This window comes from Nelumbo nucifera, chromosome 5, assembly GCF_055504915.1.
Source record: "Nelumbo nucifera cultivar China Antique chromosome 5, China Antique-T2T, whole genome shotgun sequence".
NCBI classification, from domain to species: domain Eukaryota; kingdom Viridiplantae; phylum Streptophyta; class Magnoliopsida; order Proteales; family Nelumbonaceae; genus Nelumbo; species Nelumbo nucifera.
In genome coordinates, this window is record NC_142653.1 from 84,114,154 (window position 1) to 84,139,927 (window position 25,774).

The window sequence follows — 25,774 nt, forward strand, 5'->3', positions numbered from 1 at the left end:
CCCCTCTACCACTTTTCATGATCAGCAGTATTTTGGTCTCTGTTTTGAAGATAAATGTTGGATAAATCATGGTAGCTGTTGCCATTCTTTCTAGTTACTTATAAAATCTTATTTGTTATTGCAGGGAGAGAGAAAATTTTCTGTTCTCATTGGCATCTCTATTGTTTTCATGCTTCATGTGGTTGGTGTTTACTGGTGGTACCGGAATGATGATCTTCTATATCCATTAGTCATGCTTCCTCCAAAGGCAATACCACCTTTCTGGCATGCTATATTTATCATCATGGTGAATGGTATTGACTTAACCATCTGAATTTTATTATGTCTACATGTTTCATATCTCTATTGGTTCATTTCTTGTTGTAGTAAATAATAACTAATAATGGTGGAACGGGATACAGAAGATCTAATATTCAACATTGTAGGTCAGTTAAGCTTAAAGTTATAACATGGAAGGAAAAAAATTGTTAAGTTCATGTTCATCACTTTACTTGCCACCAGATGGCTTGATCATGTGATCTAGGCATGAATTTTGCAAATTATGGCCAATTTACAGACAACCAATGAATCTGTGATCTAGGGATTTGTTTTTTGTTCTTTGGAGAGGACGCAGCTCTTGCCTCTTCATGGGAAGTTTGCATTAGAAGTTGTTTCTTTATTAGGAATTCATGTCAAAGTTGTATTTGGTGAAGAAGTCAATTTTTAGAAGCTTCTTTAGGAGTTCTAGTCAATTTTGAACTCAGACCAACCATGAGTATGAGTTAGAGTCTTGAAATTAGGGAAAATAAATCTGTACAAGTTCTACATTACTGCTATAGAGGAGGAGGGCGACAATTAGACCAATGTTTTCCCGATGGCTTAGTTCTTTTTGTTGTTGATGCCAAATTTTCTGATGGTGCTGATTGCCTCAAGGAGCTATCAGGTGCTGATTCCTAATAGCTCCTCTAGACGTTCATTTGTACAAAAAGCCTAGGTGTTGATCCTAGGTTGTCTTTCTTCCTTTTTGTTAGATCAGAAAATGTTATTTTATTAAATCGTGAAAGTGGATTAGTACACTTTGATAACAAGAGTGTACTCCCCACATAAACTAAAGTAAATTGCAAAGATGCCCAATAAAATTGCTGTTTTGTGACCCCTTGTTTTGCTAGGGCATAAACCAGCCCATTTGCACTCCTTCTAACCCGCTTGAAATCAGCATTCAAGTCCTTTGCTAGCCTTTCAACTTGAAAATATGTTTGAGAGTCCAAGGAATTTGTCTTTTCTTTTCTTTTATCAGCAACACAGAAAAAAATTCATTAATTATGAGAGAAACATGATTACAACAAGAAGTTGTGAAAGGAACCAGCTATAGAAGCTGTCCCAAATCAGTACTACATTTGAGCCCAAAACATATGTGTTCTATGTACCCCTTGCTTGGCTAAGCTATCTGCCAAGCTATTAACAGTCCTCACCCATTTCACTCGGATTAACATGTCCTGTGACAGCCATTTGAATTTTCTGAATTCATTCCTCAAATGCCATGCCACCCCTTCCCCTCTAACCAGCCACTTAACCACAGTTTTAGAATCTCCCTCAATAATTAGCCTTCTAATACCTAGTTCTTTTGCCTTCTCAACCCCAAAAACTGCAGCCGAGAACTCTGATCTTGCCACATCACCCTGCTCCACAGGGACAGAGCATAAAGCAATTATGTTCCCCTCTTCATCCCTAATGACTCCCCCAATACATGAGGGCCATGAGTTACCCAAACAGCTCCCATCAAAATTTAGTTTCTTCAACCATTTATTGGAGGAGACCAAACCTCAACGGATCTTTGTCTTGTAGTTGAGGATGCCGCAATGGTACCCCAAGCTCTGAAGAAATCTTCAATCTTGAAATCCGAATACAACTTCAAACTTTTTGCCCAATGAGCTACCCTCAATGTTATAGATTCAACCAAGTCTTCCTTGCTTTGTTCCTTCTCTTCAAATATTCTTGCATTTCTTTCCTCCCACACAGTCCAAATTAGTGCTGCTCTAGTGCTTCTCCACAAGGTCCTACCCCTCTTTTTTGTACAACTAATGCTAGTAGGGCTAAACAAACCCTCCAACCTATCAGGAGAAGACCACCTGCATCCAAAGAGAGAAGTAAACCAATCCCAAAGAAAGGTAATAAATGGGCAGGAGATAAGATGAATCACGGTCTCACCATTCAACTTGCAAAGAACACACTAGTTGGGGGACAAACACCAGTTTAGTCTCTTCCTTTGAAGTTAACCAAATGTATTAATGCTTCCATGAAACACTTCTCAGCAGAAGGCACTAATTTTAGGGGGAATAGGAGAACACCAGACTTCCTTGACTGGGGAAGAATAGGACGAAGAGGTGGCAACCAGAGAATGAGAGGACTTGCAAGAGAAATCTCCAACAGAATTAGGTCCCCATATTCTAGAATCCGAGCCACGTTCACACAAGAAAACTGAATTCAACAAGCTCAAAAGATCAGTCATCATAGAAAATTCAGATTCTCTAAGGTTTCTAATGAAGCCAAAATTCCAATCCAATCCTGTGGAGAAGTGATGCTGAGTAAGAAAGTCATAAATGGGCCTACCCTTAAACCTAGAAATATCAAAGAGAGAAGGGAATTTGATACCCAGAGGGGTATCCCCAATCCACACATCCTCCCAAAACCTGATTTTTTTACTAGAGGCCAAGTCATACCTGATATGATGTAAGAAGGTAGGAAGAAGATCATGGATGGCCATCCATGAGGTAGCCAAGGTAGCTCTACGAAGACATCCTACATCCCACCCATTGCTTGATATGCCATGAATACTTGCCACAACCTTGTGCCATAACTTCTCATTTTCATTAGGAAACCTCCATAACCATTTGCTGAGTAAAGCTTGATTCTTCATCTTAACATTACCTTTTCCAAGCCAACTTCTGATTTCAATTTCACCACTTTTCCCATTTGACCAAGTGGTCATTTTTTCCCCCGGCTCCTAGAGATGTAATTCCTCTTGTGGCATCCTAGAGTTGTAATCCCTCATAAGTTTTTCAATTTTCTTCACTACCTCCTGTGGCATCCTAAACACTGACATGTAGTACACTGGAACCCCACCCATTGAGATGTGATTCCTCTTCCACCTAGCTAATCTCTTGTCAACCCTTTCCACCATTAGGGCCCAAAAACTAGCTGATCTAGGGTTATCTTCTACAGGTAAGCCTAAGTATTTCATAGGCCACTCACCTTTCTCACAACCTAAGAAGTCTGCCAATCAAGAGTTCCTCATTGATATTGATTCCAACCAGGGTTCAAAGTATCGGAAAGGCAATTTTAAGATACGTATCGGGATATGCCTTGGATACGCATGCGTATTGAAGAAAAACTAAGATGCGCATAGATACGCTTGGAAACACTATAAATACTTTAATAAATTCTTAAAAATACATCAACAACACCAAATATAAGACCTCAATGAGGTATATATGCATTAAATTAATATATTTTAATGGTTTTATGAAGAAATATATTATAGCTAATTATAATTTCATTAAAAATCCTATGCTTAACTATAATTTATAAATTATAATTCTTAATTTTTAATGTTTTATGGGATGAGAAAAACCCAACTCTCTAATCCAACCATAAAACATGCATGGGCACAACTTTTATGTGAAAATATAATAATAATAATTATTTATTGTTTAAATAATTATTTATTTATTCATTTCCAAAAATTATAAAAAATAAATAAACATTATATAATATATTCAAAAAATAGTTATTAAAGAAGAAATTTCAATTGTAGATATGATAGATCATCCATAAAATTATAATATATTCAATCATTGTGATCAAATGATAAAATATAATTAACTAATTAATTATTTTTTAATTCTAAAAAATAAAAAATAATTATTAAAGAAGAAATTTCAATTGGTCTATGGATATGATAAATCATCCATAAAATTATAATATATTCAATTGTTATGATCAAATGATAAAATATAATTAATTATTATTTATTTTTTAATTCTAACAATATAAAAAATAAAAAAATATTAAAGAAGAAATTTCAATTGCTCTATGGATATGATAGATAAATCCATAGATCTAAAACATATTTAGTCTTTATAGGCAAAGAAAAAACTTACATTTTCAAAATTTTTGTTAATTTATATTTTCCCCAAATATCTTCATGAAATTTCCATAAATCTATTGATAGCACAAAAAACTGTGATTTTGAATTTAAGAAATGTAGATCAACATAAATTTAAACATTCAAGAAAAAAAAAGAAATCACAAGATATTATAAAAGATTGAAAAAATTTACCTATTTTTGCCATATGTTTTCAAAATTTGAAAAATCTTTAAAAAAATTAACGATTCACACTTGTTTCTTGCAAAATTTTGCAAATCTAGCACTTTAGGAATGAAGTTTGGAGTTTTAGAGTCATTTGGGGGGGTGAAAGAAGGCTTATTTCGGGGAAAAGAAGCTTGTTTCCCCCCTTAAAAGGTACGATACGATACGATACACCCCGTATCGGGCATATCGTGTTGAAATTTTAAACCTTGATTCCAACAAAAAATCAGAATATCGTCTGCAAACTACAAATGATTGACCAAAATATTATCTCTCCTTACAAACCAACCCCTAAACAATTGCAGACAATTTGCTCTTGAGATCAGTTTGCCTAGTACTTTAGCCGCCAAGGTGAACAAAAAAGGAGAGAGAGGGTCACCTTGTCTAAGTCCCCTAAAATCCTCAAGGAAATCATACACTGTCCTATTAATAATAATTGAGTAGTTAGTAGACCGCAGGCAAGCCTTAATCCATTTACACCACAACTCTCCAAATCCACACATCCTCATAATATCAATTAAGAAGTTCTAGTCCACCAAGTCATAGGCTTTTTCCAAATCCAATTTGACAGCCACTCCCCTTCTCTTTAATATTTTTTGAGCCTCCACACATTCATTAGCAATAAGAATTTGGTCAATGATCTACCTATCCCGCACAAATCAATGGGGGGGATCACTTTCTTAATCCTCAATGACAACACTTTTGCTATAACCTTATAAATGCTTGTGATTAGACTAATAGGTCTAAAGTCTACGGGCCGTATAGCATCGTTCTTCTTTGGAATCTACGCTGAAAAAGTAGTCTTCAACCCCACATTGATTACCCCCATTCTATGGAATTCAAAGAAGACTCTGAAAACATCTTTGATTATTATCCCAACAATTTTGATAGAATGCCATGTTGAATCCATCAGGCCTAGGGGCTTTTGATCTATTCATAGAGAAAACTGCTTCCTTGATCTCTACCTCTTCAAACCTTCTCTCCGAAAAATGTAGTTGATCCTCACCCAAAGTTTCCCACTTCAACCCTTCAACCAACCACTTTTCATTTAAAGGCCTTCTATAGATAGATTTGAAATGCTCCGAGAAAGCCTCTACAATCTCTGTCTGCTTTGCACCTCACTCTCCCCCACCATTAGTGAGTTAATCCAACTCTTCCTTCTCCTTCCATTTGCCAATGGCAAACCAAGGTAATTAAGGGGCCAGTTTGCTATGCCAAACCAAGGTAACCAGGGTATGACTTGCACTCAAGCAATCTCATTAATTTTTTGGAGCATGTTTGGATTAGGGACTCCTCGCTAAAAGACCAATTCCAGCCTTTTTGCCCTTTCCACTTTAAAAAATGAACTGGTGTCTTCATTCATTGTTCCTTCTAATTCAATTTCTAGGGTCAGCTGGAACTTGGGCCTGCGAAGAGATATCAGGGACACAGAGCTTGATGGTATCTCATCACTGTTATCCATTCTTGAAGGGGTGTTCTTAGAGCCAACAAAGGTAGATAGTAGAATTTGGACTCTCACCCCCTCTGGTTCTTTCACTTGTGCCTCTTTCTTTAGTGCTCTCACACAGTCTTCTTCTACGGGCTTGTCTTTCCCTGTTAAAGAGGTGTGGTGTCATCCTATATCTCCTAAGGTTGGGAGTTTCTGTTGGGAAGCCTTTCTGGAAAGAGTTAACACAACAGATTTACTTCAAAGAAAAAGACCCAATAGTTGTTTTTGTCCTCACTAGTGTGTCCTCTGTAAAGCTGATGGTGAGTCTGGATATCACTTACTAATCTCCTATCGGTTTACTAACATCATTTGGGAATGGTGTACTTCTTTGTTTGGGTGCAGGTGGACCCCCCTCGAATGTGCCAAGCCTATTCACATGTATGCCGTTTCGGCCAACAAAAAGGGCCAAGTTTATGTAGTGGTGTATGAGGGCTGCAGTCTGTTGGACTATTTGGGAGGAGAGAAATTCATGAATATCTACAGATAAGGAGAGAAGTTTGAAAGCAATGCTGGAGGTCATCCACATTAGGGTTATACACTGGTTGAAAATCTTGGCTCTGTTCGCAGAATTCTCAGTTGATGAACTGCAAAGAAAGTGGAAGGTGATAGCAGAACTTGTTCCAATGAGGAAGGCCTCAAATGTTTGTTGGATCCCCCCGCTCCATGACTTTGTTAAATTGAACTTTGATGGCAGCAGCTTGGGCAATCTAGGGCCATCCGGAATAGGAGGAGTAATAAGAGATGAACAAGGAAGCTGTTAGCTATGTATTCTGGACCAGTTGGGGTGGGAGATTATTTGAGAGCTGAGATTCTTGCAGCTCTTGAAGGGGTACAAAGAATCAAAGATATGCATATTAACAAGTTGATCATAGAAGGAGATTCTGAAGTGGTGGTAAACTGGCTGAAAGAGGATAGTCTTAGACTTTGGATTTACAGTAATGAAAAGAGGAAATTCAAGTGGTTGACTAAGGACATGGAAATCCAATACAAATGGGTAATAAGAAGTGCAAACTCTTTGGCAAATGGTCTAGCTAGACAAGGGGTGAACAGACATTCTATTTTTTGGGCTGTCTTGTAATTTTTGTTCTTTTGATGCTTAATGGTTGTTCTTGGGAGCTAAGATTGTTTAGCCCCCTTGCCCTGTAATTTTCTCATATTTTTAATATTAATTTAATCCACAGTTATTGATAAAAAAAAAAATTGTGCTAGAGCTGCTGTTTGGTGGACGGTCTGGGAAGAAAGAAACCAAAGACTATTTCATGGAAAAGAAAAAAAGCAAGGAAGCCCTCATAGAACTTGTATATGTTAGGGTGGCCCACTGGGTCAAGTCTTTGAAGCATTTTGAAGCCTATTCAGTAGGAAACATCATTAGAAACTGGGAAGAAGTAGCTCGGTCAGCTCCTATGTTTAGTGATATTAGACCTGTTTGGACTCCACCAAACTTGGGTTTCATTAAACTGAACTTCGATGGTAGTAGTGAAGGAAATCCAAGCCTTTCAGGCATAGGTGGTATTTTCAGGAACGAAGAAGGTCGAATTATGGCTATGTTCTCAGGACCTATTAGGCTGGGGGGACTCACTGAGAGCTGAAATCCTGGCAGTTCTAGAAGGAGCTAAAAGAGCTAAGCAGTTGAATATTAGTAAGCTGCTGGTGGAAGGAGATTCTCAACCGACTGTTAGTTGGTTGCAGAACAAAGAGTCCAGCCTGTGGAAGTTCTCAAATGAAAGAAAGAAAATCAAGCAGCTAACTCAGAACATGATTATAAGGGTTCAATGGGCTAAGAGGAGTACCAACTCCATGGCTGACACCTTGGCTAAACAGGGGATGGGAAGAACTAATTTCTTTTGGACTGTCTTGCAATATGTGTTTTCAGGTTTGAAAAGGAGGGTTAAGACATTTTACTCCTCCAATCTGATTGTAACTTACATGTCTATTTCAACAAAAGTGCTGTTATTGATAAAAAAAAATCAATAAAAGAATTAAACTGCCTCATGCTTGATGTTATCCTTTGTCTACCTCCAATTGGCTCACCCACAAATCTTATAACATTGAAGTCACCCCCAATACACTAGGGCCCTTCCCAAAGACCCCTAATGTCCCCTAGCTCTTCCCACAGTTTACTCCTTTCTCTATAAGAATTTGGCCCGTAGACATTTGTGAGGACCCATTCAAACCCATCTTGCAAAATCCTTAACTTAATAGACACTGAAAACTTACCCACTAACTCTTCCATACATTGAACTGCCTCTTCTTTGCAGATTGTTATTATTCCCCCCGAAGCTCCCCAAGAAGGAGCAAAACTCCAATTAATATTCCTCTCACCCCAAATGCTTCTTATCCGTTTCCTATTGACCACCTGAATTTTTTATTCTTGGATCAAAACAAAATCTGGTCTCTCCTTCCCCAATACCTCTTTAATTGCTCTCCTTTTTGTGGCACTTCCTACCCCCCTTACATTCCAACTAATGATCTTCATAATCGCAGCAAGAACTGAACGCAAGCCCTCTACCTTATAATCCCCCCTTTCTCCTACCTCCTCTAGCGCTAAATTCCTTATCCCCTTCCACATCATTGATTAGTTTCTCCACTTCATTTAACTTCCTTCTCCTCTATCCTCCCTTATTTTTAATCTCTTTACTTTCAACCCCATCTTGTCAGCCAGCTCCATCACTGGATCCCTCTCAAACTGATGTTCCCCGCTTCTTGTATTCCTTTCCACCTCATTGGTTCCTTCCTTCTCTGTAGACCCTAATTCCCCATCCAAACCCAACCGCACTGCTTCTTTGGTTTCCTGCAACCTATTCTCTCCAGCCTCCAGGACAAACAACCCTCCTTCCCTATCTCCAACTATTTCCTTTTCAATAAGATCTTCTTCACCCAACCCCTTTTCATCAGGCACTTCCAATGGCATATCAGTGACAAGGGTGGGGGCTGAAATATCTGTAGAACCAAGAGAAGAGGGATTAGTACCAAAAACTGAACCCATAGTGTTATAGGGGTTTACTAGAGGTTGATGAGGGCGACTGATTGTCCAACAACAATGGAGAATGAGAACCTTCAAAACCTTGATTTTCTTGTTGATTCACCAAACCCCTGTTCTTAGCTCTTACATTTTGGGAAGGTAACAAGGTATTAGCAGACTTGACCAACATTGGTATTTTGTCCCCCGCCAGAATGTTCATTGCAGTTTCCTCATTACCCTGCCGAAGCACCAACTGATCGTCTTGCCTCTGTCGCTCGATTGGCTTGGTATCTTTTCCCCTTTGAAATTCTCTATTCCTTTCCTGACTCTTGGAGAACTTCTTTAAGCCGCTCCCTCAGCACAGCCACACTTCACCTTCTAAACGTTTTGTAGATTGGAACTGGCTTACACTTTGCAGGCCCAAGTTGAGGTTATCAGCTTTTCCTTCCTCAAAGAGAGAGCCTAACTGAAAGTTGTCTTCGCTCTCCATACATATTTGAACTGTGCCATCAACACTACCAATGCTTGACTCATCTTCAGAAGATATGTCATCAACAGAATCTTCACAATCCACCCAATGGTCATCATAGTTGTCAAGGCGACGCCTAGGTGGGTGCCTAGGCGACAAGGCGCCCCTTGAGGCTCGCCTCACCTAATCACCCAGCAGTTTTGTACTATTTATTGTAAAATACTTTTTTATTCTTTATTTTTTGACATTATAATTATAAAATAGGCACTATTAAACTAAAATATTCATTTTGGGTGTTTATATACTAATTTGTTTTTATTATTTTCTTATTTGCTGGGATTTAATCAATACAAACATTGCTAAATTCTGTATTGAACCCTCAAAGACTTTAAAACCTGAACCAATAAGTACGGAAGAACTTAAAATTTTGTCTAATCAACACATTTTCTACTACTTTTTCTTTTCTTATTTTTCTATAGAAAAATAAGGGTTCAGGCCCTATATTTTTTGAATTTTCTTTTCCTTCTTTTTTTTTCTTCTCATGAATATGTTGATTTTTTATACTTTAACATGAACTCTATACTTTTCTTATAAAAATTATGAATAATTATTAAGGAAATATGGCTATGGTACCTAGGGAACTACCCTAGGATCTATTTTTTCTATATAAAAAAAATCCATCGCCTAGGCAACAAGGCGCCTCCCCTGACGCCCAGCCTTGCCTTGGCGCCTTGAAAACTTTGGTGGTCATCCTCTTCCATTTCCTTCCATTCTGCCTTTGCCCTGTCATAGCGAGGATTAGGTCTGTCTCACTTCGCCCACTTCAGCTGCGTGGAAAGAGCCTCTGTTCAGCCATCAAAGTTCAGTTCAACTTTATATCCTCTTGGAGGTTTCCATTCCAATCTTACTGCTTCTTTTGTTCTAGAGTACTATGCTACTTCCTTCCAAGTTCTTATAATGTCAATGAATAATTATAATTGGAAGCAATCCAAAGTCGACCCAAAAAAAGAACCTTCACTTTTATGTTTTTCCTCTTTTCCCACACCACCCAAGCCTATCCCACCAAAAAGGAACCTTCACTTTTGTTGCCTCATGAAGCTTGGGTTGAAGATATCCACCACCTCTTGAGGAGGGACCCACCTGCAACCAAAGAGAGGGCAGGAAGACTCCCAAGCACGAATCACAAAAGGACATGAGATTAATAAATGGGCAAGGATCTCTCCACTTTCCATACGGAGGAAACAAATATGAGGAGAGTGGCAACAACAAGGCCTCCTTTCCTACAGCATATCATAAGTATTTACCTTTCCAAGGAAAGTAGTCCAGCAAAAAGCTTGGATTTTTGGTGGGATAGGCTTACACCAAATTTCTTTCACGGGGAAGTCCACCCCTTGAGGGTCGGGTAAAGCTAGACGTGTGAAGAAAGAGGAGCAAGAGAAAAGTCCGTCTACGGAAACTACCTAGAGTCTAGAATCCTCCAAATTTGGGTATAGGGTAACTATCTTCAAGATTTAAGTTACACTTCTTTCTCTAAGACCTCTTCCAAAACCACGGTTCCAGTTGAGGCCTGAAGGGGAAGGAGTGCCCAAATTGGAAACAGTTTCATTTTTGAGAGTTGAGAGGGCAAAAAGTTCACGTTTGTCTTTTTCTTTTTTGTATTTTGCAGGTTTATCTTGCATCAATTTGTTATTGTAGTAGTTGATCCTGCATCAAGTAGTGATAGTAGAGTGTGACGCAAGGTTTGCACTTAGAATTTCAAGAAAAACTAATCTGGTTTTTGTTGGTTTGGATCTATGTTGTAATATTTTTTCCTGCATCAAGTTAGTCAAGCTTTTATTGGGTTCATAGATCAGATTCTTCTTCTTCATATTAAAGAGGCTAGATCATTAGTATCCAGGTATATGGGTATCTAGCCCTCATTGTAACCACCCAGGTTTATGGAATGCAAGGATTGAAACCATCCAAGAGAGGAATGTTACTTTGTTAGGGAAATGGCTGTGGAGATTTTTTGTTTTTTTTTTTGATGAATGAAGAAATTTATTAATTCAGAAAAAACAGTGCAGGAAACACTGAAGAGGCACGAGCTGTTACCTCTTCAGAAAAGTATTGCATCAAAGTAAAATAGAATTAACCATAAATAAAATTACAAAGCAGCCCAAAATAACTGCTTCCTTGTAGCCCCCCTGCTTAGCTAACCCATCCGCCACGGTGTTTGCTGATCTTCCTACCCAAAGAGAGTTAACAGTCATATTTCTTGTAAGCCAATTGACTTTTCTTAAAAATCTCTGTGTTGCCACATGGTTGAAGCTGGGTCTTTCAACCATCCCACAACAATTTGAGAGTCTCCTTCAACTACCAAGTGCTGAACTCCTAATTGTTCTGCAGTCTGAATACCTTGTACTGCTGCTAAAATCTCAGCTCTATTAGAGTCTCCTATTCCCACGGGGCCTGAAAACAAGGCTAATATGTTGCTGTGGAGATTACCTAAAGATAAATACAAGTTGTGGACAAAGGTTATCTTCAGTATTCATGGGCTTGTGGCTGATGTTGGGTTTTCTAGATTTTGGCTAGGGCCTCCAAAGCTTCTCGCTGGAAGTCCATTTGTGCAATTTCACCATCCTTTTGCCATTTGTCAAGTATAATCCCTGTTCTGGAAATGGTGTCAAATACTGGGGTCATGTGTGGTTGGATAATTCTCCTTTAAAAGAGCAATTTCCCTCTCCTTATGCCATTTCCAATCGTTAGAATGAGCCTATTTCTTCTTTCATTTTTTTGATTGGAAATGGTAATTTCATTAATACAAGTTAAGAATAACTTTCCCGAGTCAAGTACAACTGTCAACCCCTAAATAGGTGTTGAGCCCCTAGTAATCTTTCTTACAAAACTGGATAGAACATTCTCTCTCTCACAGTCCCTTGTTTAGCCAATGTGTCAGCTAAACCATTAGCTGATCTCCTTGTCCATTTGAAGCACACACCGATCTCCCTTGTTGTGTTGAGGATTTCCCTTGTGGGCTGTATAAATTCAGACTCCCAACTTACCAAATTGCAGCCATTCAATCAACAATTTAGAGTCTCCCTCTATATCAATTTGGTGTATCCCCATCTATTTGGCATATCTTACACCTTGAAGCAAGGCCATCACCTCCGCTCTTAATGAGTCCCCCACTCCTTGGTCTTGAAAACATAGCCACAATTCTGCCATTTTCATCTCTGATTACTCCTCCTATACTTGAAGGGCCCAGGTTACCTCTAGAACTCCCGTCGAAGTTCAGTTTCACTCTTTGTTGTGTTGATGGGGACCACAATTCCTGCACAGGGTTTTATGGAAGTTGTAGGTGCCACCACTTCCCAATTTCTATAAATGTTTTCAGCTGAGAAGTCTTTAAACAAATCCAAAGTTTTCAACCATTGAATAGTCATAATGATTATCCTTTCTACAATTTCCTCCTTGGATTTCTCCACTCCTTTAAAGATCCTATTGTTCCTTTCTTCCCAAACTGACCATGAGATAACTTCTCTTGTGGCTCTCCACATTAATCTTCTACGTCTCTTTGATTTCCTGAAAAAGCTTGGGTCAAAAAGGCTTGGCATGGAGGTGTCCACCTGCAACTAAAGATAGAAGAGAACTAGGCCCAAATAAAGCATAGAAATGGACAAGAAATCCATCGTGCCTTTTAGTTCGCCATTTGGTGAGGAATTGGAAAGTATAACATTGATAATTGAAGGGGATTCAGAGGTGGTGATAGGGTGGCTGACCAAAGAACAAAATGATCTTTGGAAGCATAACAATGAGAAGAGGAAATTCAAATGGCTGGTGCGGGAGATGGAAATTAAGACATGTTGGATTAAGAGATCAGCTAATTCCCTAGCTGACGGTTTAGCAAAACAAGGGGCAGAAAGGGATTCTTTGTTTTGGGCTAAGTTGTAATGTTAGTGTCCTTGTATCTTTGTATTTTCTTCTTTCCTTTCTTGAAGTTCTTTGTGATTCTTGGAAGATAAGTTGTTTGTCTTCCACTTGTAAATTTTCTACTGATGAATTAATGAAAGTGTTATTGATAAAAAAAAAGGAATTGGAAAGTTGTTGCTGACTGAACTCCTAGTAAGGTTGCGGTGAGACCAACCTGGTCCCCTCCTCCATGTGGCTTTATTAAGCCAAATTTTGATGGAAGTAGTGAAGGAAATCTGGGTCCCTTAGGTATAGGGGGCATCTTTAGAAATGAGGAAGAATCATTGTTGGAGATTCTTTGAGGGCTGAAATAATGGCTGTGATGGAAGGTCTTCAACGGGCTGGAGAACTGAACATTCAGAAGCTAGTAATTGAGGGGGACACAAAGTTAAGTTATTGAGTGGTTGAAGAAGGAAGAGGAGGCTGGATGGTGGTGCTATATTAACGAGAAAAGGAGTACTTGGTTGTCTTGGGGAATGGAAATCAATTTGAAATGGGTGAAAATGAATGCTAATTCATTCACTGATACTTTAGCAAGTGGGGGGTGGGAAGGGATCACTATTTATTTTGGGGGATGTTTTTTTTTTTTTGAAAAAGATAAGGTAAAATTTAATTCAAATAGCCTAAAGTGGCAGATTACAACCCAGGCCCTTAAGGCAAAGAGTCAACACAACTCACTTTAAACCTACAATACATCATAACTCAGGAAAAATCCTAGATCTCAGCTGAGAACAAAGGGCAGAAACCTGAATGTCCTTTGCCGCCGCCACCCAGGAAACTATCTTTCCAAATGCAAAGGCAATCAAGCAATCTATGCTAGCGGCCTTATTTTGAAAGATCCTTCTGTTTCTTTCCGTCCAGACTGTGCATAAGATGGCTGCAGGCATGACACTCCAAATGCACTTCGCCAATTTTGAACCACCCTTCAGCTCCCAACTCCATATCATGTCCAGAACTGAACCAGGCATACACCATTGCAGCCCTACCCCCGATAAAAAGTGATTCCATATTGCAGCTGTAACCGAACAGTGAATGAATAGGTGCCTGCCATCCTCCTCCATATCTCCACAAAGAACACACAGATGGTCCTGAATCTGAACACCCCTTCTAACCAGGGAGTCTTTCGTAAGGTATCTGTTGAGAGATGCAGTCCAAACCAAAGCATTCACTTTAGAAGGCACCGAAGGGTTCCAAATTTTCACCACTGGAAATTTAGGATGCACAGCTTCATTTAGAACCTCCGCAAAAGAGCTAACCGAGAAATTACCATCCACACTAAACTTCCAGATCCAAGAGTCCTCAGACAACAAGTCAATGGACTGCCTGTGAAGCAGCCCCAAGAGATATTCAACTTTCCCAATTTCCCAGTCCTGAAATGACCTTCTAAAAGAAGGGCTCCAAATAATAGTGCCCCCACTCACTTCAAATTGACTAGCCACCGATCCATTCTGATTTTCCACAATCTGAAACAACTAAGGGAATGTATTGTAATTTTGCTGTTTGTATTTGGGAGAGTTAAGACAGATTCTCTCTCCCCTTATCCCCTTTGTACACTTTCTTTATTATTATAATAAATCAGTTCCTGTTATTCAAAGAAAAAAGAATGCAAGGATTGAAACTATCACAATACCAGGATGACAAGGGTGAAAACAGCCATGTGAGCCTCAACAATCCTTGGAGCTGAGAAGTTGATGCAACATGTTTGAAAAGCCTGAAGTGGGTGAGGTTCAATCTATCTGCGTGGAAGACATTGATCACTCTATATTTGGTGGGAAGACTTTTATACTCAGCTACTCAAGAGTTTGTTTCATACTGGGAAGTACAAGAATGCCAATGACAGCTTTGTTATCCTATAGAAGTTCTTGAAAAGGAATAGATGCTCCATAGGTTATTGGAGTTCCATGCTGATTAGGTGGTGGTTGTTGGCTCGGAGTATCATTAATGATAATTATTCTTTGTTGATTTGGATTAATGTTGTTGGATCCCCTATACACTTGGTGTATTTAGACCTCCAAGGTAATCGGTGATGTTTGTGGGCAATTCATTGCTCTATGTTAAGGACACATCATGGATTTCCATCAAACAAGCAAGGGTTGTTGTTATGATCGAGGATATGCACATTTTTCCTTTAGATATGGATTTAAGTTTTGCTGGAGAAAAAAAAATACGAGATTAGGATCTTGATTTAAGGGGAGGATTTCAGTACTTTTTTTTTTTTTTTAATTTTTCTAGTTCAAGAACAATCCAATCTTCTTTAAAATACCTGTAAGAATCTCCAAAAACCAAAAATAGAATAGAGTTGCCATGATTTAATCAAGAGAGAGTAGTGAAAAGAGAAAAAAAAATCAGAAGAGCAAGTTGCAGTAATTTTTCTTCAAGAATCTGAAAATAACAGAAATACCCTAGCAATTATCTGGTTTGCCTCACTATAGATGTTTGCTGGTGCTTGGTATAGCATAAATCTATCTTGTATTAGTTTATATGTTATAAGAGTTCCTGTATTAGTAATGCACATTGAATGTTTCTTCAAGAACATGTAGGGAAAAGCCATCAAAATTGTTCCCTCTTGATGAGGGATTGATCAAAGTTAGTGCTTTTATTTTAGTTTTAGTTTTTTATTGTTTTATTTTTTTATGAGTGCATTTTTAGTTACTTTTTCTTGTTTATGGCTGTTGAGGAAACCTCTCCCTCATCAGCCTTATCTTTATGGTTATTAATGAAATCCTTGCTATTTCTCATAAAAAAAGAAAAATGAGTACATTTGTAGTTTCAAGAGTATTTTCTTAAGAGTTGGTTTGCTCTTCAGATACAATGGTGCGGCAGGCAGCAATGGTCATAAAGTGCATACTGCTAATGTATCACAAGAATAGTAGAGGCAGAAATTATCGGAAGCAGGTAATATTTTTTTATCAGTATATGATATGCAATTAACCCCCTTTTGTATGTTGGGGACATTCATGGTGTAGAAGACCAGCCTTAGGATCTATTTGGAATTTTGGATTTCAGGGTCAAATGTTAACTTTAGTTGAATATCTGCTGCTGCTTTACCGTGCCTTGTTACCAACACCTGTCTGGTACCGGTTCTTCTTGAACAAGGAATATGGAAGCCTTTTTTCATCACTAACTACGGGATTGTACCTAACTTTCAAGCTTACTTCTGTTGTTGAGAAGGTAGTATTTTCTGCCAACTATTATTTATATCTGTGCTGTGGCTATTTAATGCTTGTCCTGCAACTGATTTTGAAGAACATAATTGACTTTATAGTGAGCAGACTTTCTCTTTATATATTTTCTTTTTTTTTTTGTTCAATTTGTTTCATATTTTTTCTGGGTTCTTTAATTTTCAGGTCCAGTCCTTCTTTGCGGCTTTGAAGGCACTGTCACGTAAAGAGGTCCATTATGGATCTTATGCTACATCTGAACAGGTATACTATTTTACCCCCTGAAATATATTTTTTACTTTTCCAGTTTTGAAGTTGGAAACTGCACCATAGGGAATTGAAAATGTAGTCCTTTAATGGATTTCAGATGTTGAATCGATTAAAAAAGTATTTCATGTTTTGCTTATTTCATAGTAGTGCAACAGCTGCTTTTGAGTTAATATGTAGATGAAAGGATGTACAATCAAAAGAGAGAAAAAACTTCTATGACAAATTTGGACAAAAGTCGTGTAGCAGCGACTAATATGGAGGAGAGTGTCCTAAGTTTGGTAGAGGATGGCATATTCCTTTGACCTACTTGGGACTTCCCCTAGGAGCCAACCCTAAGGAAAGCAAATTCTGGAACCCAGTTGTAGAAAGATATGAAAAGAGACTGGCTGCTTGGAAGAGGAGTTACACCTCTTTGGGAGGGAGGATTACCTTGATAAGATCTACTTTGGCTAACTTACCTATCTATTCCCTCTCTATTTTTAGAATCCCTCCAAGGGAAGAAGAGAAGTTAGAAAAAATTATGAGGGATTTCTTTTGGGAGCCAGGAGAGACAAGAAAGGACAATTTAATCTATTGGGGGAATTGTGTGTAAAAGTAAGGAAGAGGGTGGAGCAGGTCTTGGGAATGTGAGAGAAAAACATGGCTCTTTTAGGAAAATGGTTATGGAGGTGGTCGCTTGAGCAGGAAAACTTGTGGGCTGAAGTAGTGGATAGTATTTGCGAGATTGGAGAGTGGCTAGGATGCTGGTGTATCACGTCAGGCTACTTTGGCAACACCTTGGAAAGCAATCCACAATGTGTTCTTCAATTCCTCAGTTTTATCAGGTATGATGCTTGTTCAGGAAACCTAATCCGCTTTTGGGAAGACATTTGGTTTGGTCACCGACCCCTAAAGGACTTGTTTCTTTCTTTGTACTCCATTTCCTTATACAAAAATAAGGCGATTTTGAGCTTTCTAGTCCTTTCTACTTCACCTTTGAATCTTGATTGGGATTTTGGGTTTCGAAGGGGGCTGAGGGATGAAGAAGCCACCTTTTTGACAACGCTTCTCTTTCTTATGGATAAAGTTTGCCTAGAACCCTCTAAACCAGATAGGAGAATTTGGTGTCCAAATCCCAAAGGTTTCTTCTCTTGTGCCTCTTTCTTTAAAGCTCTTTGCTAGTCCTCTTCCTCTTTGTTTTTTCCTTGAAAGGAAGTTCGGTATTAGCTGATCCCTCCTAAAATCAAGGCTTTCTGTTGGGAAGTGGTATATAGGAAAATTAACACTTTGGACTATTTATAAAAGAAGTGGCCTTTATTGAGTATTTCCCCAAATTAGTGCACTCTATGTAAATTTGATGGTGAATCTTGTTATCATTTATATATTTCTTGTTCGTTTGCTGCAGAAATTTGGGAGTGGATTTTCTCTTTGTTTGGGTACAGGTGGAATATGCCATTGGAGATTAAATTGATGTTCAATCCATCTACATATACTTAGCCGAAGAAAAGGGGGAAGAACAATGTGGAGATATTCTAGAATAGCAGTGGTTTGGACTTCATGGGAAGAAGAAATGCCAGAATCTTCCAAGGGGAGAGAAGTAGACAAGGATGGGAATCTGAGAGCACTCTACTCAGAACCGATGGGGAATGGAGACTCGTTAAGGTTCAGTTTGGAAAGAGTACAAATACAAATATGTACAGTACATATGCATACAGGATAATACAAAATACAAGGTTTTACACTCAACATATTTGTATTTGTACTCCTTTCAAACTGAACCTAAGGGCTGAACTGTATGCAGTCCTACAAGGTGTACAGAGTGCAAGAGAGATAGGTGTGGAGTGTTTGGTGATAGAAGGGGACTCCTAGGTGGTGATGGGTTGGCTTAGAGATACAGAATCAGTGGTATGGTGCTATAGAAATGAATTGAAGAAGTTCAAATGGGCAACACAACATATGAATTTAATCATACAATGGGTGGGAAGGGAGGCTAATTCATTTGCTAATTGTTTAGCCAAACAAGGAGTAACTAGGGATCAGTTGTATTGGGACCAATTGTAAGCTTTGTGCTGCTTCTTTTCTTTTAAAGGGTGAGGCTGCACCTCGCATCTCCTGTTCTGATGCTTGTAACAGTCTATCTTTCGTTGATAATGAATTCTTAATGAACTTTTATTTATCAAAAAAAAATCTTTACATTGGAAATGAATCAACACTATACAAAAAAATCCCTATCCACCACTTGTTTAGCTTAGGAATCTGCCATCAAGCTCAAAACCCTTGTAATCTGTCTGAAAGAGCAGTTCAAAGGAGCTGACATGTCACGGACCTCATAAATAAGGTGAGCCAGCCTCCAAAGGCCAAGCCCAAGATCCAAGCTGGAAGCTAATCTAATAGCGTTCCTAGAATCACCTTCTACAGCAAGAGTATTCAATAACGACTTAGCAACCCTCAAAACAACCAGCAGGGCTTTAACTTCTGCTTTGGAAGCATCTGCTATACCAACAGACCTGCTGTAAGCCCAAATCACACTACCTTCCATATTGATAACAAGGCCATCAATTCCAGCCGCCCCTCTGTTCTTCTTCCATCCACAGTTGGAATTCTTGAATTTTATCAGAAAACGCCGTCCAACCTTCTCTCTCCCTTCCTTCTGGGATTCAAGCCAACTGCTTCCTGTTTTCACCAAAATTTTCTGTTACAACAATGAACCACCCTTTCATATTTTTCCTCATTTCTACTTCATACCCTTTTCCCATTATGCCCAAAGAGGTCTTCCATCCCTATTTTTTGACTGAATATACTTCTCCTTCCACAAACCCTTTCAGCCAACAGCTTCACCCACTAGAAATATTGTCACTCTCTTATCTTCCCTAAATTTCAGAGCAGCAGCACCTCCATTCGTCCCTTCCTCAAACACAAACTTTTTTTGCTTTGAGCTTTAGCGCTCTTCTCCATCTCATTGTCTCTCAGTACTCTCCATCTCCCATCCTTGTCAATAAACGAAACTATCCCAGGAAGAATTGCAACAAGGATCTAGCAACCATACAGTTTATGAGGAGATGATCGATGGATTTTCCATCCTTCATGTTCATAATGCAAATGTGAGGAGACACAAAGCTGGATCACCTATATTAATGTGTCCTCAAGAGGCCTCCTAAACAAAAAAGGAAACCTTTAGAGGAACAAAAGGGAGACAAATTCTTCTAACTAGAAGAAATGGAGGCAAAGAGCCCACAAAGAGCTGATGAAAGAAACCTTCAAGGGTTGTACATTTTTTTATCATTAACAGAATTAGTTCATTAGTGATTAAAAGAAAGAATATACATTACTATCAGAAAAGGGAGAGATAAACTCTCTTAGCTCTCCCCAAGAAATTCAAATTACAACATAGCCCAAAAAAATGATCTCTTCCCACCCCTTGTTTAGCCAATTCATCAGCAAAGGAGTTTGCATCTCTTTTTACCCATTGAAGTCTAATTTCCTTGCAAGTGTCATCCATTTAAATCTCCTCTTCTCATTAACATAGTCCACCAACTCACCTCCTTTTGCAACCAGCCTATCACTAACTTTGAATCACCTTCTATAATCAATTTCCATATATTCAAATCCTTTCTGTTTTTGATAAAAAAAAAATCCTTGGTCATTAGAACACATTCCATTAGATCATTACAGCCAAGGTTTCAGCCCTTAAAGAATCACCAACATCGATTGGACCTGAAAAGAAAGCATGTATTCTTCCTTCATCATTCCTTAAAAACCCTCCAATGCCTGAGGGACCAGTGTTTTCTTCACTACTACCACCAAAGTTCCAATTGATGAATCCACCAATTGGCGGGGACCAAGAATACCTGATAACAGCAGCATAAGAGGCTGGATCAGCCACTTCCTTCCACTTTCTATGCAGGTCATCAGCAGATTTATCCTCAAAAAGCAGGGATTTCACCCAATGGATCATCCTGATGGTAATAGTTTCAAGTAAGGCTTCTCTGCTTCTCTCCTTCCCTGAAAAATTCACATCTTCCATTATCCATCAAGCCGCAGCTCTTGTTTACCACCATAAGATTCTTTCCTGTTTCTTAGGCCAACTGAAAAAAGTACAAGCAAACAAGCTTTGTACATTTGGCAAGGGTTTCCACCTACACCCAAACAAAACAAGTGTGATGCATTATTTAAAATATTCAATATTACAAACTTAAGTCTTTCTTGGAAAATATGGGGTGGGTCGTTCAGATGGTATATGCATCAACAACCTGCTGGTATATATTTTTTTCCTTCACCTTTAATGTGCCTATGAAAGTGATGACAAAAATTGAGAAAATAATTAGGACTTTTTGGTGCACTCTGGAGACAACAATCATCTAGTTGACTGACATACCATTTACCTTGGAAAAAAATATGAAAAGTTACCTGGAAAGGAAGATGAAATGCTGAGAATGGGTAAATAAAAGACAAAAGGATTTCCTTACATGTGACTATGATACTCGGAATACAATGCATGTTTAGCAATCTGATGTCAGATGAGATACCAGATGCTGCATGGATACATCTAGATGTACTTTATGGCATTGACACTTATAAAATATGTTAAATGGTTTGTTTTAACAAATTATACTATAAAAAGATCCAAAGATGTTAGGAAAAAGGACAGCTCAGTGCATGAGGCTCCCACCAAATTTAGCTAAATATGAAAAGGCATAAGTCTTGAAAAATGACATTTAGCTTTAAAATCTAGATCCAAAAGCGTGATATAAACATATAATATGGGATACCCATACCTATATTTTTGTCCAGAATTGTAGGACAGTAGAAGATAGAGTCATATCCACATTTCCTGTTTTCATGTTTGTGTCCATATCTGTATCTGGGCATCATAGCATGAGAAGTGGCTTTGGAGGTTCCAAAGAGGGTATAGACCTTGTTGGTTAATGGGGGTGTGGCATAAAACCTTGGAAATCCTGGGACATGGCTCGTGCATCTTTTGATAGAGTTTTCAGGCATGACCTCATTTTGAGCTCTATGATCAAACTTTCAGAAGAGCTTCAGTGGAGGAACATACCTATTTGTCTTATATACCATGTTTTTACTCCATACCGCTGTATAAGTTATGTTTGGTTGCTTGCTTCCCTTGTTTCTCATTTTCCATTTGAACTTTCTGGGGCTTTCCTTTTAGAAGGAACCTAAAGGATTATGATAGTGATGTAGTGGTGCTTACTTTTAGATTTGATGAAGGATGTCTTTTTGATTCCAGGGGGTGGGGTGTTGACTTTTAGAGTGTGGTGGGTGGGCTTAAGCTGTTCTTTCTTTTGTTGGAAACCGATTCAGTACAGGGGCATCAGAAAGGTGTTGGCAAAGATCAGCTAACTGAAAATTTAGGTGGTTGACTAGAAACATTTTAGTCAAAGTTCAATGGGTACAATGATCAATTAAGTGCATGGCTGATACTTTAGCAAAACAAATGGGAAACTAGGGATTAGTTTTTTGGGCTTGATTGTAAAGCAAATTTAATTGCGGTGTACAAGGAAAAAAAGTAAAGCAAATTTAGTGCCTTATTATGCAGGGTTTTGTATATGTTATGTTTTATCAATTTAATGAAATACTTTACCTTATGTAAAAGCAAACTTAATTGGGAGAGATTGTAAAAGATATGCTGTCCATTGTGTATACTAATTTGTATGCTTGCTGTTTATATTAATAAAAGGAATTGTTACTCATAAAAAAGATAATATGGAATTCTTTGAAGAATTCAACCCCAAAATTACCTTTGAAAGGTGCTTAAATACTACTACTCTAACATTGATTCTAAAGAATGGAACAATGGATCTAGAAGATTGTTGTCCAATTAGGCTAAGTGGTAGTGCATTAGGTCACTTAGGTGTTGGAAAAATGAATGAAGGTTATGGGGTCCATCATATGGAATTTACAAGGGACATTTGTGAAGGGCCAAACAAATGAATTTGGAAGTTTCTTGATTATGCTTTGAAATGGATGAATTTCAAATCAAAGTGGATGAATTCAATCAAAGCATGTATCACTATAATTCTTCTCAATAGTTATCAATGGAGCATCTCAAGGATTACTAGACAGAGATCAATTTCTCCATTTTTTCCTAGTTTCCACTCATTTTCATCACCACGGTCCTAACTAGAATATCTTCATCAGGATGTTTTATTCAATGTTTACAGGCTGGAAAGGATCAAATGGCAATTCCTCTGCTACAATTTATTTATTTATTATTATTATTATTTATTTCTTTTGAAGGGCTATACAACCCAGGGGGCAGGAGTAGCCCATCCCCCAACCCAGGTGTAGGCAGGATTCGATCCCAAGTCTCCTCTACCACCAGCAGGAGACCTTACCAACCAGCTGGTTGGCACCTTGCTCCTCTACTACAATTTATTGATGACACTCTCTTTTTTATAAGGCATCCCAAGACCAAATGGTACATCTTTTTTGTATCTTTAGATGGTTCAATGCAGTTTCTTCTCTATGCATAAACGTGCACAAGTAATGGTGGTAGGACTATAGGAGAGACATCAAAGTTGGAACAAATGGTGACTGTGCTAGGGTGTATTGTTGGCAAACTATCTACAAAGTATTCAGGTTTGCCATTAGGGGTAAGATGTGTCTCAAGGCTTTTATCTGATGGTTGAATGTTTTCATAAAAAGCTGGCTTCATGGAAGACGAAATACTTATCTAAGGGACGTAAGCTCCTTCTTATCAGAAGTGTGGTTGTCACCACTTCCCAATATTTCTTATTGCTTTTCTCCTTGTTGTCGAGTGTAGTGAACAACTAGAAAGGGGAATTTAGGAAAAAAAAAGGAAAGGGTGGAAAGAGGTCAAATTTCACTTGCCGAAGTGGAACAAGGTGCACACCAAAAAAAATGTTTGAGAACTAGGTCTAAGAAGATTGGAGACAGAGCATTGTTCTTCAAAATAAATGGTGTTTTGGAGGTTCAATGAACAGTCAGGGATTTTATGTAGACACATCACGGTAATCAAATATGGAACAAGGAGCATGAATTGGAACCTAGTGGAAGAAATTCTACCAGAAATTTTGAAATCCAAAAAAAAATAATTCTACCAGAAATTTCTATAAGGTATTAGATATATAATTTCAGATGGCTCTAGGGTGAGATTTTGGAAAAAAAACATGGAGTGTTTAGAGATGATGGCAATTCACAACTACTGAAGAAGATATAACATGTGAAACCCTGTTGTGGGTTAGGTCTGAATAATGCACAGTTTGGTCTTCAAACAATTGAGCTTTCCATTAGCAGGTACCTTTTTTTAAAAGATTCTTTAAAATTTCACTAAATCAGAAAAGATAACCAATTGTTACAAGCTTCCCCAATGGAGGCACAAGATGCAGCCTCACTCATAAAGAAAAGACAGCACAAAAATTACAACTGAGCCCTAAACAATTGATCCCTAGGCACCCCTTGCTTAGTTAATGAATCAGCCATACCATTTGTCTCCCTTCCCACCCCTTGTATAGTTAAGCTCATCTGCTGGGTTAACCATTTGAATTTCTTCATTTCATCTCGATAGCACCATATCACTGAATCCGGGTCTTTTAATCAGCCCACCACAACCTTGGAATCCCCCTTCAATCTCCAGGTTTTCCAAGTTCATTCCTTTTGCAATCCGAACACCCTGTAGGACTGCAAACAGTTAAGACCCTTATAGAGTCTCCATTCCCCATCGGTCCTAAAAAAAAGTGCTATCAGATCTAATTTCAAAAAACCTTCACTGGGAGATGCCCATTACAACCTTGTTTTTGTCTTCTGTGCAGAACTAGAAGCCACTGATAACCAATTCCTCCAAATATGATCGAAGGAGAACTGTCTAAGAAATTCACAGTTAGTAGCCAAATATCATCGAAGGAGAACTCTGGTCAAAACACAATCCATAATTTCTTGTTTGCTTCTCGGCTTCTCTTGGAAAATCCTAGCATTTCTTTCTGACCATAAGGTCCAAATCACTGCTACTCTAGTGCATCTCCACATTATTCCTCCCCTTCTTTTTGGCCACACAAAGGTAGCTGGATCAAACAGCATCTTAATCTCCATTGGCATGTTCCACCTGCACCCAAACAAAGAGAAAAACCACTCCCAAATATCTGCAAAAAAGGAGCAAGAGATTAGTAAGTGGTAACAAGACTCACCATCCAATTTACATAAAGTGCACCAGTTCGAGGAAATACATAGAAATGACCTCTTCTTTTGTAGGTAATCCAGTGTGTTAACATTCCCACAAGCCACTTCCCAACAAAAAGCTTTAATTTTTGGAGGAATCTGTTGACACCAAACTTCCTTAGTAGGAAAGGAAAGAGGGATAGGGGACTGGCAAAGAGTACTAAAAAAAGAGGCACAGGAAAAGAAACCTTTAGGACTTGGACACCAAACCCATCTGTCCGGTTTTGGAGTCTCTAAGTAAACTCTTTCAAGAAGCAACAACAACTCTAACATACAAATGGCTTGTTCATCACTCAATCCCCTTCGAAACCCAAAATCCCAATAATGACCCAGAGGCAAAATAGGTGGTTCTAGAAAAAAAGAGACGCTCTCATTTTTATACAAGGAGATGGAATACAAAGAAGGAAACAAATCCTTTAGAGGCCTAAATAAGTCAACGGACACTCAAAGCAATCCGCTACCAAGTTTAAATCATTGTCTTCCATGTTAACCCCTACTATGCAACTCTTACCTAAGTTGATTTTCAGGGTTGAGATTCCTTCAAACTTCTTGATCAATTCTTTTAGGCCTCGTCCGTTTAGAAAGAGGCCATTTACCCAGGTAAGTGTTTCCCAAGAAAGATTTACTCGGGTAAGTGTATTTACCCATGTTCTTTTTTGTTAAATTTACCCGGGTAAATGCGACCTTTCAACTTCCCCATGTTCTTTTGCCTCACCCACTTTCCCAGGTAAGTGGTTAATTTTTCTATGTTTTGTCATTTTTACCCTTGGGTCCAGGTTCACGCTTTTTGAATTATATTTTTTATGGCATTTTTGACATATTTTATTTTGAGTATTTACTCTCCACTTGAAAGTTAACTTTCCCAAGTGGGAGAAGGGTAACACTTTCCCAGGTAAGTGATACCCAAGGGAAAGGCATTTACCATGGGTCCCACCTAAATCTTGAAAAATAA

At 38.4% G+C, this 25,774-nt stretch overlaps 1 protein-coding gene across 2 annotated transcripts in view; it reads left to right on the forward strand.

The window, feature by feature from the left end:
• LOC104612968 (RING/U-box superfamily protein) overlaps window positions 1–25,774 on the forward strand; it is a 53,441-nt gene that overhangs the window by 21,630 nt on the left and 6,037 nt on the right. For both annotated transcript variants that reach the window (XM_088888870.1, XM_010280640.3), the window contains exons 3-6: window positions 125–293; window positions 16,023–16,111; window positions 16,223–16,387; window positions 16,564–16,641. In XM_088888870.1, the coding sequence (XP_088744996.1) occupies window positions 125–293; window positions 16,023–16,111; window positions 16,223–16,387; window positions 16,564–16,641 (501 nt within the window). The remainder of the gene's footprint in view (window positions 1–124; window positions 294–16,022; window positions 16,112–16,222; window positions 16,388–16,563; window positions 16,642–25,774) is intronic.